Source organism: Cyprinus carpio, chromosome A17, assembly GCF_018340385.1.
Source record: "Cyprinus carpio isolate SPL01 chromosome A17, ASM1834038v1, whole genome shotgun sequence".
Taxonomy (NCBI): domain Eukaryota; kingdom Metazoa; phylum Chordata; class Actinopteri; order Cypriniformes; family Cyprinidae; genus Cyprinus; species Cyprinus carpio.
In genome coordinates, this window is record NC_056588.1 from 10,350,970 (window position 1) to 10,363,802 (window position 12,833).

At 38.2% G+C, this 12,833-nt stretch overlaps 1 protein-coding gene across 1 annotated transcript; it reads right to left on the reverse strand.

The window, feature by feature from the left end:
- Positions 1-81: 81 nt before the first annotated feature.
- On the reverse strand, positions 82-12,757 carry LOC109108025 (multiple inositol polyphosphate phosphatase 1-like). The gene is made up of 5 exons (XM_019121200.2): positions 12,017-12,757; positions 9,471-9,662; positions 6,277-6,374; positions 5,753-5,883; positions 82-843 (listed from the first exon to the last, which is right to left on the reverse strand). Exons 1-5 carry the CDS (start codon positions 12,609-12,611, stop codon positions 483-485), a joined length of 1,377 nt encoding a protein of 458 aa, XP_018976745.1. The 5' UTR covers positions 12,612-12,757; the 3' UTR covers positions 82-482.
- Between the last annotated feature and the right edge of the window lie 76 nt (positions 12,758-12,833).

Consider the following 12,833-nt stretch of genomic DNA (forward strand, 5'->3'; position numbering starts at 1 on the left):
TTCCTGATTAACGAAAAAAAAGTAATTGCATTCACAGAGTAATTCTACAGTCTTGAAATTTCAGAGCATAACTACAAAAAAGCATATTCACTACATTTTATTAACCTTCATTCATTTCGTAAGAACAAAACTGCATGGAAATTTTATCTGCTGAATCCGAAATGTTTTCACACATACATATAGACTTCAAATAAAATTAGATTAGATATTATATTAGATATTGTATATCTAAAACAATCTTTGGTCTGAATAAATTGGAATTTGAGGTCTCTTACAGGTCCGTAACATTAGAAAGTAATACTGTGGGGTCATATTTGGATATATATAATTAATATATAAAAATCTTTTCTTTCATTTACTGTTCTGTCAACAGTAAAATGTTGTATAACCTATTTAAAAGACATTTTGTTTTCTCTTTGCTGGTTGTTGCTTCTATGAAAATGTCAGTCAACTGGCCTTTGTGATGTGTTGAACTTTTATCTTCATGAATTGTTCATTTTACACACAGTCTCTTGGTCACAACCCTCCAGCAGAGCATGGTAGCGTTTCTTCACATCCTCATACATTGGGACGGGGTCATTGAGTCCAGGCAATGTCAAAGATTTCTCATTGAGTCGCACACCCATTCTAATCCCCTCCGGGCATTTATACAGCACTACCAGCAGGTTGGCAGCGTAGGGCACAATGTTCCCACTTCTAAATATTCTGTTATTCTGGGTTGCATAGTTAGTTGAGCTGAGAGGGATGTCATCCTTGAACAGATCCAGCAGGGTGAGGAGGGGTAACAGGGTCTCAGCATGGCCAACCTGCACTGTCACAGCTTCCGACAGAGCACCATCTGAGCTGAGAAAGAGAGAGAGAGAGAAGATAAACAATAATACAGAATTAAACAGAGAAACCTGAGAACACCTTGAACCCCTAAAAATGGGTATATATAAACATTAATGTAAGTATTTTTCTTAAACAAGTGTGTTACAACACTTCTTGTACATGCTTTACTGAAGCTCAAACAGTAGAGCAGGTCGTTTGCACTGCCAAAGTCATGGGTTCGATTCTCAGCGAACTGAACATGCATGAACTAATAAAAAATGTATGCTTTCAATGCAGTGCAAGTTTATTTTGATAAAAGTGTCTGCAACATGAATAAATGTTAATACAGATACCCTCTGAGGGTAGTTGAGAAACTTATTTCAGGTCTGTGCAGCTGCATTTAACTGTGTAAGTATGTGGGTCAAATTCAACGCAAACATAATAATTATAATATACATTTTGTATGCATATTTCATTACAGGTCAGTGTGTCTACACTTTGGAGGAATTATCATGACCCTAAATGAGAAAAGTCGCAAAATGTCAAGGAGAAAACCATAATTTACCTAGAATTACAGGCAACTCAAAAAATGTAAAGACGTAAAATTGACATACAACCTAATACAAGGGTTAATCTTGCCTCTAAAAAAAATTGCAATACTCTACATTATCTACCTTAAATAGTTCTGAATGCATGTCCTTAAAGTTTAATTCAGAGTTATCTCACATTGCACTTGGCCTTACATTGTGCTTGGTGTTACAAAGCCCAGAGGACTTGAATTACAAATCACTGTTTGGATTTTCCAGATGACATTAGTGTGTGTCTAGGTACTTATACGTCACTGTGGGTTTTTCCCTCACTAATGTTTACCACTACTGCTTGTGGAGTGGTGTTCCATAAACTCTGAACATGACCAAAAGTGATCTTTGAAAAGAAGATATAAACTACCAAATACATACTGTATATATACACATCAATGTCCTTATACTGAGAACAATGAAACAAACACAAAGGGAATGTGAACAGGGAGTTCACCACTAATACTGAACATAATGCACAAGAATACCAGCAATAAAAACTTCCTGCTGTGCAGTCATTCATAAAACACATTGACCATAAATGGGCCTGAGCAGCACTTTCTGAAAGTGTAGGTCAAAGTTATTACCTCATAAACATTTAAAAGCTGATGAATCCTAAATAAACAAACTCTTTCACTGCAAATAGGTCGACCAGTTAGGCAACACTAGCAGAGGGAGGAAGATTTGTTAATGGTGATGTCAGCACAAAGTAGTATTATGAAGAGTTTTAGAAAACACTATTTAAATATACACTAGACAGACGTGTTTGACTGTTGTGCTTGTGTCTTGCAACTCGCGCATGACATAGCATTTTACAAACATGATGCTAGAGTACCCTTAGTGAATCACACCTTAATGTACTTTGAGACTTCTGAGTGTTTTAAAACTACTCCAACAAAACATAACATATGATTGTTTTAAAGTTTTTCTTTTTACAAAAGCATCTGCAAATAGAATTCTTCAATACACAACTGTAAAGTGATAGATGTCTAGGCTGAAAGCTTGCTTGGTTGTCACTGATAGGATGTCTCAAATGGGCTTGTTTGGTCAAAAATTACCAGTTGTAGAATATACTCACTTGATCTACTGCAATAACATTATTTTGATGTCAAGCAGTGAGTTTTTAAATAACATGTACCCTGGACAAACATGTTTAGGCTTCAGCACATGTCTGAATATCATAGACAAGAATTTAGATGTGTGAGGGACGTTCACATCATATCAGCCTACAGTATTTTAGTATCTGGAGTAAAATTGTCTTATTTCCTTCTTGTCTGATGCTATTAGCTACTTTAAGATTTATTTAGTTATGATAAGCATCGGGGGGTGGGGGGGGGTCAGATTAACATCAAGAAGCACATGCAAAACCTGTTTGGCTGGATTTCTGGAAATGCCTAGAGATGGCTAAATTACGGTTCCGTACACACTGCATAGAATTTCTGTAAATGCAGTTGTCGCTACCTGTATTTTTCAGGAATTTATGCTCTTTTTTTGGTCAATTATGTGTGTACAGAACGCAGTTAAAAAGTAAAAGGTGAACTGACAACCGTATTTAGCTGCAGTGTGTATGTGGCCAACTTCATTTGAACATTCCATCATTTACTCACCGTCATGATGTTCTAAACCTGTATGGCCATCTTTCCACCGTCAAACACAAAAGGAGAAGTTTAGCACAATGTTCAAGCTGCTCTTTTCCATACTGGGAAACCAATTAATAACTACAAGCTTTCAAGCTCAAAAAAGCAAGATATAAGTATGAACAATTTGATAGTATGACTAAAATTTACAGTGTCATACTTTCAGAAGCATGGCGAAAGTATCTCAGCAAATAAAGTTACATGAAGTAAATGAGTAAATGAATATTCTCAAATGAATGAATGGCCAAATGTATACATGTAAATATAAGGACATGTATACTTATTTGTGGATACACTCAACCATCTAGTTTTATGACACAAGTTTGCCTAACTTTCGGTATGAAATTCAAACATAGAAAAGGGTGTTTAACAGACCCAAGGGAATGATGAATAGGAGGAATACTAGTTGAATTATATCACCCTAGTTCCGGTTCAGATGCTGTGTGTTCAGTGTAATGTGGTGTGTTGGCACTCTGTGTGTGAAGTGGGCAGTGGGCAGTGGGTGTGAGGCCGTATTTGTGGTATGACGCTAGTTAGGCAATAAATTTAACAAGAAACACCTTTTATTTTATTTTTATTTTTTTTGCATGCACGACTGCGCTCAAATAGATATATTACTGGTTAGCAAAACACTCTATCTTTCTGGCTACATTCACACATAGTATTCGGGATTGATAACGATCTTTGCTATAAGGTTTAACATTCAGTAGCAGACAGGAGCAAATCAAACAATGACAGATGGTGACAGATAATGAGGTTGACAGATGTAACATTATTAGTGACTGACAACAAAGAACAAATGAAAAATGCAGGAAGCAGAGGACAAGGTGTGTGCATTTATTGATAGATTGTTCCGATATCTGCATCTGTGCAATTCTTTGTCATAAATGCAGTTTACATAACGTGTGTCACGTATATGTTCCCATTCTCCTTATTTGTTTTTTCCTGTTCCTGTCCTCGTCATGTGAATTCTTCCCCAGTTGTGTTTGATTAATTAGTTTGTATTGTTCCCAGGTGTGTCCCATTAGTATCTGTCCTATTTAGTTCTAGCCCGTTCTGTTCTCCCTTTCTGGAATTGTTTGTGTCTACAGTGCTACGTGTGTTTTCCTGTCTTCCTTTGGATTTATTAAAGACTTTGAATAGGACATTGCCTTTCCTCGTTCCGTGCTCCTCACAGTAGCATCCCGTGACAGAATTCCAGACCAAACTGTAAGCGACACCCCCTCTCGCTGCGTTTATTTTCCACTTTTTGAAAAGTGTTTTGTTTTTTCTTCTGCTCGATCCACCACGCCTACATGGGTGAACGAGCAAGGTTCATTGCAGTGGCTCAGGCGAGCCCAGACCCCGTTGTCTTCGCAAGGGCCTTTGTGCCGCTTGCCTGAGCCAACTCCTTCGAGAGGGAAAACCTCACAATGCTATTCCGGATCGGGATGATGTTCCATCATCCCACGGAGCTAGACACCACCAACCTCGGCTGGAAGGAGATAGTCATCCGGTGTCTGGAGAGTCTCTGATCCCGATCCGGAACCCCTACACCGGCAGTTCCCAAGTCAAGCCTGCCATCCGCGGCTCACAAAAGCACGCCGGTTGTTAATGTGGCAAGCCCAAAGGACATTAATATGCCAACCCCAAAGCTCACTCCAGTGCCAGCTCCTCGAAAGCACCTTCCAGAGCGCCCTCCAGTGCCTGCTCCTCGTAAGCACCTTCTAGAGTTTGCTCCAGTGTTGGCCCAGACCATGCCTTTTCCTCCCTCGAGCCAGAAGAGGAAACTAGGGTTGAGGAGAAAGGTGTTGGCCCAGCCCCAGAGCAAAGCCCAGGAAGGGCTCCAGATCCTCAGTCTAGCCCATTCCTATTTCATTTAAATGCTATTCTTTTTAACTTTCCATTCATCAAAGAATCCTGGAAAAATATGTATAGCAGCATAACTGTTTTATAACATTAATAAAAATGTTTCTTGAGCACCAAATTAGCAATTTACAATGATTTCTGAAGACACATGTAAGACTGAAGTAATGGCTGAAAATTCAGCTTTGCCATCACAGGAATAAATTACATATTTAAATATATTAAAATATAAAACATTAAATTGTAATATTAGATTTAAATTATAATAATACTTCACAATATCACTGTTTTACACTATTTTGTCAAAGTCAGCCTTGGTGACCTTGATTGTCTACTGTTATTTTGTTCATACAGCTCATATCAGTTTAATTTGTTCCTAAAATTCCCTTGGAAAGAGTTTTGCAACCAACTCTTTTCCCCTTTTGCTCCTGTGAATTGGTTTATTAGCTGAAAGACTAAACAGAGACACAGGTTGAAACGGATGTTCCCACGACACCCTCACAGCTAAACTCCACTAGCTTTTTCCAGTGCTGTCTGTTTGTACCTGTTGATCTTATTCAATTACTTCTTAGCCATAATAACTGATACTGCTGTGAAAGCAGGTACTAGATTATATTCTTTCTCAGAAAGGAGAGCTGGTCCCTGGCTCTTTCGTGGGAAAATAAAATCCCTCAAGCCAATTGTGAAACAAAAATAAAAGGTTTTAACTTAAGAAACAACAGCACAATGGCAAATAAATGTAGATGGATTTTTGAATAAAACAGAAATTGTATTAGATTTTTCTTATTATAATTATATTATAATATGCATTGTATTATGCATTAATATATATAATATATAATATGCATTATATAAAGACAAGAGAGATGTCACTGATCTTACTTGATCTGGGCTACAACTTGGTTAAGACGATGGAAAAGATCATGGAAGAGGATGCAGCTAGACTTGCTGTTGATATCATGCCCATAGCTTCGCTTCCAGTACTGTTTCAGGTCACCAGCATACTCCATCACCAAAAGACAGAACACAGTACCTTTAAACATCTACAGGTACATAGGACCTTTCACCGGTGTGCAACAATATTCAAACATTATTAGAGTAGCATTCTGAATTTCAAATCTCAATTGGTCTAAAAATAAAAGTTTTTTTTTTTTTAATGTAGTCTCTTATGCTTACCAAGGCTGCATTAAAAAACAGCGATACAGCCTCATATGATTATTGAACTTTAAAAAAAGGCATCGATTTAATTTAAAGTTAAGCACAGATGAGTAGGCGGAGCTAGTGAAGGAGACACGCTGAATATATATAATATATATATATATATTTAAGAAATTTTTTGTTCTTTAAATAAAACCTCCCAGGAAAAGTAAACATTGGCAAACAGAAGAACTGCACTGTTCCAGTACCTGTGCATCTTCCTCGTCAAACAACTGGCACCAGGGTGAGTTCAGATCATGGATAGTAAACTCATATGCACACAGGAAGAAAGCTGCTTCCACTGAATCTGTGAAGCAAAATAAATATTAAGACAATGTGTCATTTGCTAACACGTTACACAGTAGACCAAATTAGACAGTACATTATATATTTCTTTATGTAATGTTAATTCTTTGTTATGTCTGGGTATTTGATAAAAATGTGTTGGTGTACATGACAATCTAATATTTTTGCACTTTCACTAAGTTCTTAAAAACAATAAACACTGCCATCTAATGGTCATACTAAAGACTGCAGTAGCTACAATAGGCGAAATTCTGTCCCTCTCTCACTATCTCTCACTCACTGTTTGTGTATTGATATATAACTGCTGACAGCAGCAGATCAAGTGAGCAGCCCTGACCTCTAGACTTTTTAAGTAAATCCTGCTTCATCCACTCTGGAATGGTTTTCTTGCTTTTGTGCTTCTCATTCCCAAATGTTCCCATCTTAATTCTATTCTTGAGAGTAAAAGCTACAGCAAACTGTCAAAATAAACTGAAGTGTTTCATATGGAAACCCAGTGCTTCAATCTATTTCAACAAAATAATAATGGATACTGTCCCATGATTTTTTAGTTCAAGAAGAAAATGTAAGTGCAAAATAGGAGATGTATTTTAACCTCATAAGTAGGGTTGGAGAACCGGTTCTGTTCTTTGAAAAGAATCGGAACCGTAAGCAATTTCTAAGTTTCGGTTCGAAACCGGTTCTGGTGCGACACGTGACCAAGCGCTGTGAGCAGCCTTCCGCCGGTGTTCTGACTATTCGGCGTTTCCCGTAAAGGATGTCACAGACCAAATAACAGAAACGCCGCCCTGCCTTTTTAATTACTGAGCACACTGATTCCAATGACGCGCATTCCACAGACGCCTCGCGTCTTTAACTACCGAACACATGTTTCTCACGACTGCACGCGCACTCGCGCCTTTGATAACTGTGCACGTCGTTTTGTCTGAATGTGCATGTTGCGTCTTTAACTGCCGGCCGCCACTAAATTACATTATATTTGTCCCATATTCTCATTAATATACATACTGACTTCAACTTGGGCCACTAAATAAATAGACTGCTATTGTTATGTAAGTATGAGGGTTAGATTATTTAGTTTAAAGGTCATTTCAAGAGTGATAAACAAAGTGATAAAAAATATTTATTTTCATGCATTTTAAATGTTTAAAAATTTGGAAACCACTCATTGCATCACACCATCTCCTGACTGCATTATTATTTGTAAAATAGGGGGCTTTATGGAGTGTGTGTATACATGGTTATAAGTATAACAGTTTATATTTCATTGATTTAGGGAAATGAACAAGTGTCTTAGCCCTCAAATGACTGTTTGCTGCTTGAAAAGCAAAATGTTACTGATAGTGTAAAAAACATCACCTTTGAAGCAGATGCTGATTGATGGACTAGCATTACTCAACATTACTTACTACTACCTTCCAGCAGCACAACATTCAGTGAAGGTAAAATAGTAAAAAAAACATAATAATAGTTTGTTTTTTTTGGTGCCGGAATCGGAAAATTTCTAACAATACCTAACCCTACTTATGAAGATCTGTATAATGTAATATATGTTGAATTTTGACATTGCCAACCTTTAAATTAAGTAAGTAATAGACAGTATTGAGCATTGAGAGGTTGAGTATTGTGCATTTTTCCTCACCACAATTTTTTAATAGTTATTTAATGATTTTAATGGAACCGGAAAATTTCTAACGATTCTCAACCCTACTCATAAGCATACATATTTCAACAGGTCAATCAGAAAAGGTGCTGGAATTAAAAAAAAAATTCAAATGAATGTGTGTCTGTTTGATGAAAAAGCAAGCTTAGCATGCAGATTTTTTTCTGTGGCTATCTAACCTATAGGACATATTAGTGCTGTGGTTGCAATGCATATGTAAAATTTTGAACTTTGGAAGCCCAGGCCTGTCAACCAGTTCAAGTTACGGACTTGTAATCTCTTAATCTTTTAGATTTCCAACCATTTTAATTTGTAGATTTTTTAAATATATTTATAAATAACCTCAAGAATTTCTAATCCAATATGCATGATGCTTTATATGCATCCTCACTGCACAGAAATATATGAAAAGGCAAACAATGGTAGTTACTAGAAAAATTATGTTTCTGTCTTTAGGTTCTCATCTAAAAATGTTTATTTCACATATCAGTCTCACATGCAATCAGGAAGGAAGTGTGTGTAATAATATACTGATGTGCAAAGATTTGTGGTTGAGATAGTCTTGCGTAGCCAAGACTGACGGCTGAAGGTCTGGAATCCATGGCGGCTTTCACTGGCCAAGGCCCACCCATGGGGCCATTTGACCATCATGTCAAACAGCCAATCACAGTTCGTTTCGTTTCAGCATCACATTTCAGGGCGTGGAAATGTCACCAAAATAACAGACCGGTGTGTAAAACTCTTGGACGTATTATAAAGATTCTATGCCGCAAACTAAAATATTTCACATACTTTTGAGAACCCAGCATTTAGTTGATCCTGATAAGCGCTCGTCGTCACAGTTGTAAACACGGCGTCTTTCTTCTTTCGTGAGGGGGTTTGGCGCCACAGTATTTTTGTGTCCAGGCAGAACGTTAAAGAATGCGACACACACGTCTCCTGGAAATCCTGTATAATTCAACCAATCCGATGACAACTTCAAAACTCCTGAAGTGTTTCCACTTTTGTGTGCCATATGCATTAGACCTTCAGCCAACGGTACATGGGCGTGATGTCTGAGGCTGAGACTAGGTTGCTGAGGTTGCAAGGGCATTACATTTAGAGAGAACTGAATTTGCAACATATTTTCTGAAACTGGTGGTAGTACAACAGCTCTTTCCATAAAACAAAACCAACATATCAAATTAAAGTGGTCTTCAAAGTTACGACGCTCAAAGGTCAATGCAAAGAGAGATATTTTCTTTTAAAGAAATCGTTAAGCACTACAACAAACTTCTTCCCATACGCCAATCTGTCTGCACAGCACCGATGCATCTTGAACAAGCCTATTATCACACTTCTAAACTGCACAGCAACATCTTCAACACTGCTTTATTTTAGCATTTGTGACTGTGTAAAAAGGTCATGATCATATTACTATAAGTCATCACTGACCATCGGTGATGCTGGCGTAAGGGACCTTCAGCCTGTCAGCCATTTTCGCCATTACTCTTTTCATCTCAGGGCCTTCTTTAAAACGTTTCACTTCCTCCAAGGCGCTCTTGTTGTTCTCCACTTCTTTCACAAACCGTTCACACTGGTCAAAGTAACGCATTAAAGCGTCATTAACAGCTGGTTCCAACTCAACTAGAAAAAGAAACAAATAAATACATTTAAAAAATAAAACATGATGGCCTTAGCAGAACTGACATTAAAAATTTACAACCCTGGCACTACAACTCTTAAAACCAGACTTTATGTTGTTTTGTAATCTTATTTTATCAGTTGAGGAAGTTAAATTCAGCATAGATTTCTAATAAAAATTGGGTTGATCAAAACACTAATTGATCAAAATATATTTGTTTTTGTGGATGTGTTTTCTGTGTTTGTTTGTCCATTTAGCTAGAAGTTTCTTTGCTTGTGTGGGAAATGTAAGCATCTACTATACAGGTTGAAGGTCCACATAAGCATATTTAAGTTTTAAGATGATGTGTAATCCATAAACAGGTATCACATCATTGAATATGCATTACTGTAGAGCAAAGTGTAGGTGATAAGACAATAATGATTTCTGTGAATATTGATATATCAGTCAGGAGACACATTAAGCTACTGTGGTCTATTTCAAAGGAAAATTCTGGAGAAGACTAAAGCAAAAGTCTCCATTTGCTCTTCACTGAATACCCTGTCAATGAAATACAACTGACTTAGTTATTTTTTAAAGTTTTATATGAGAATTGAAACAGGCACTTGATAGAACTGAAAAGTGCAAGTCTCCATTTTCTCTTCACTGAATCTCACAGCTGTTGAGAAAAACCAATGAGCACTATTGCAAACATTGTATGAAGAACCAAGATTATAGACTAGGGCTAAATTAAGCATACAGGTGCATCTCAATAAATTAGAATGTCGTGGAAAAGTTCATTTATTTCAGTAATTCAAATTGTGAAACTTGTGTATTAAATAAATTCAGTGCACACACACACTGAAGAAGTTTAAGTCTTTGGTTCTTTTAATTGTGATGATTTCGGCTCTCATTTAACAAAACACCCACCAATTCACTTTCTCAACAAATCAGAATACTTCATAAGACCAATAAAAAAAACATTTTTAGTGAATTGTTGGCCTTCTGGAAAGTATGTTAATTTACTGTACATGTACTCAATACTTGGTAGGGGCTTGTTTTGCTTTAATTACGGTCTCAATTCGGCGTGGCATGGAGGTGATCAGTTTGTGGCACTGCTGAGGTGGTATGGAAGCCCAGGTTTCTTTGACAATGGCCTTCAGCTCATCTGCATTTTTCGTTCTCTTGTTTCTCATTTTCCTCTTGACAATACTCTATAGAATCTCTATGGGGTTCAGGTCTGGTGAGTTTGCTGGCCAGCGGAGTTCAGCTAATCCATGGTCATTTAACCAACTTTTGGTGCAGTGTGGGCAGGTGCCAAATCCTGCTGAAAATGAAATCAGCATCTTCAAAAAGCTGGTCAGCATAAAGAAGCATTTTTTGGTAAACGGGTGCAGTGACTTTGGTTTTAAAAAAACACAATGGACCAACACCAGCAGATGACATTGCACTCCAAATCATCACAGACTGTGGAAACATAACACTGGACTTCAAGCAACTTGGGCTATGAGCTTCTCCACCCTTCCTCCAGACTCTAGGACCTTGGTTTCCAAATGAAATACAAAACTTGCTCTCATCAGAAAAGAGGACTTTGGACCACTGGGCAACAGTCCAGTTCTTCTTCTCCTTAGCCCAGGTGAGACGCCTCTGACGTTGTCTGTGGTTCAGGAGTGGCTTAACAAGAGGAATACGACAACTGTAGCCAAATTCCTTGACACTTCTGTGTGAGGTGACTCTTGATGCCTTGACCCCAGCCTCAGTCCATTCCTTGTGAAGTTCACTCAAATTCTTGAATCGATTTTGCTTGACAATCCTCTTAAGGCTGCGGTTCTCTCGGTTGGTTGTGCATCTTTTTCTTCCACACTTTTTCTTTCCAATTACTTGTGTGTTTAAATGATTTTATTGAGTAGTTTTTGATTGGCCAGCTTCTTTGGCAATGAATCTTTGTGCTTACCCTCCTTGTGAAGGGTGTCAACCATTGTCTTCTGGACAAGTGTCAGATCAGCAGTCTTCCCCATGATTGTGTAGCCTAGTGAAGCAAACTGAGAGACCATTTTGAAGGCTCAGGAAACCTTTGCAGGTATTTTGAGTTGATAAGCTGATTGGCATGTCACCATATTCTAATTTGTTGAGATAGTGAATTGGTGGGTTTTTGTTAAATGTGAGCCAACATCATCACAATTAAAAGAACCAATGACTTAAACTACTACTGAATTTATTTAATACACGAGTTTCACTGAAATAATACTGAAATAAGTGAACTTTTCCGCGACATTCTTATTTATTGAGATGCACCTGTATGTTCATGCTGGAAAACTATGATTTAACAGTACGGCATGCAGATGATTCAGTGCAGGGCTGGGTCCTCAAGCATTACCTTCTATGCCGAGTCCTTTCATTAGTCCCTCTCTGAAAGCGATGGTACTGTTCACACACCTGTGCTTGGAGCTGGTGATCAGTTTCACGCGTCCGTGACGCACATTGCCCTCGGTCAGCAAAGAAGGGAACCATTTGATGAGTCTCTGCGCTAGGTACCCGTGATCCACACGGCCCTTGTCCACCAGTCGCCCGTCCATTTCATCCGTGTACCACATCTTCCACTGCGACTTTATCTCTGACAAACAGTTTAAGTCGCCGGTCGCATCACGCACGACGAGATCATAAAAATCGCGCATCTTCTGAATGTTTTTAGTGGTCGGGTACCTCGTCCCGTGCCGGATTATAGCCGTCAGATGAATTTCTCTGCATTGCGAGGAAGGCAGCGTCACAAGAGAGTTGTTTGTGGCCAAAAGATTGTCGATTAAGTACGTGTTGACCTCTTCATAGCGACCTTTGGATCCAAAATACCTGGCGATCGCTGGAATGCTGATTTTTGGGAATGAGTGGATGCTACAAGAGGACATAAACGCCCAGTAACCTATAATGCAATGAAAAAGAGCAAAGCATATGGTTGTTACCACTTGTTTGACCATGTTTGTGTTTTGGGGTGCGTTGCTCGGTCTCTCTCTCCTTTTGCACAACTGAAAGGTGACTCATTTCAGTGAGATTTTACTCGCAGGCTGATGTTTGCGGATGTTTACACTGAGTACCTCGGAGATGTTGGCCAAATAGTAGCTTTCCCTGGTATATTGCTTTCTCTGTCTCTGCATTTGTATCGGTTGCGCTGGTACTGACAAATACTAAAATACGTGGGT

Excerpts from the sequence above, each read along its gene's own strand:
- LOC109108025 (XM_019121200.2), bottom strand. The coding sequence starts at position 12,611 with ATGGTCAAACAAGTGGTAACAACCATATGCTTTGCTCTTTTTCATTGC. Across the intron at positions 6,375-9,470 it reads TTACGCCAGCATCACCGATG|ATTCAGTGGAAGCAGCTTTC; the intron begins GTCAGTGATGAC and ends TTTGCTTCACAG. Across the intron at positions 5,884-6,276 it reads TTGACGAGGAAGATGCACAG|GTGATGGAGTATGCTGGTGA; the intron begins GTACTGGAACAG and ends TTCTGTCTTTTG.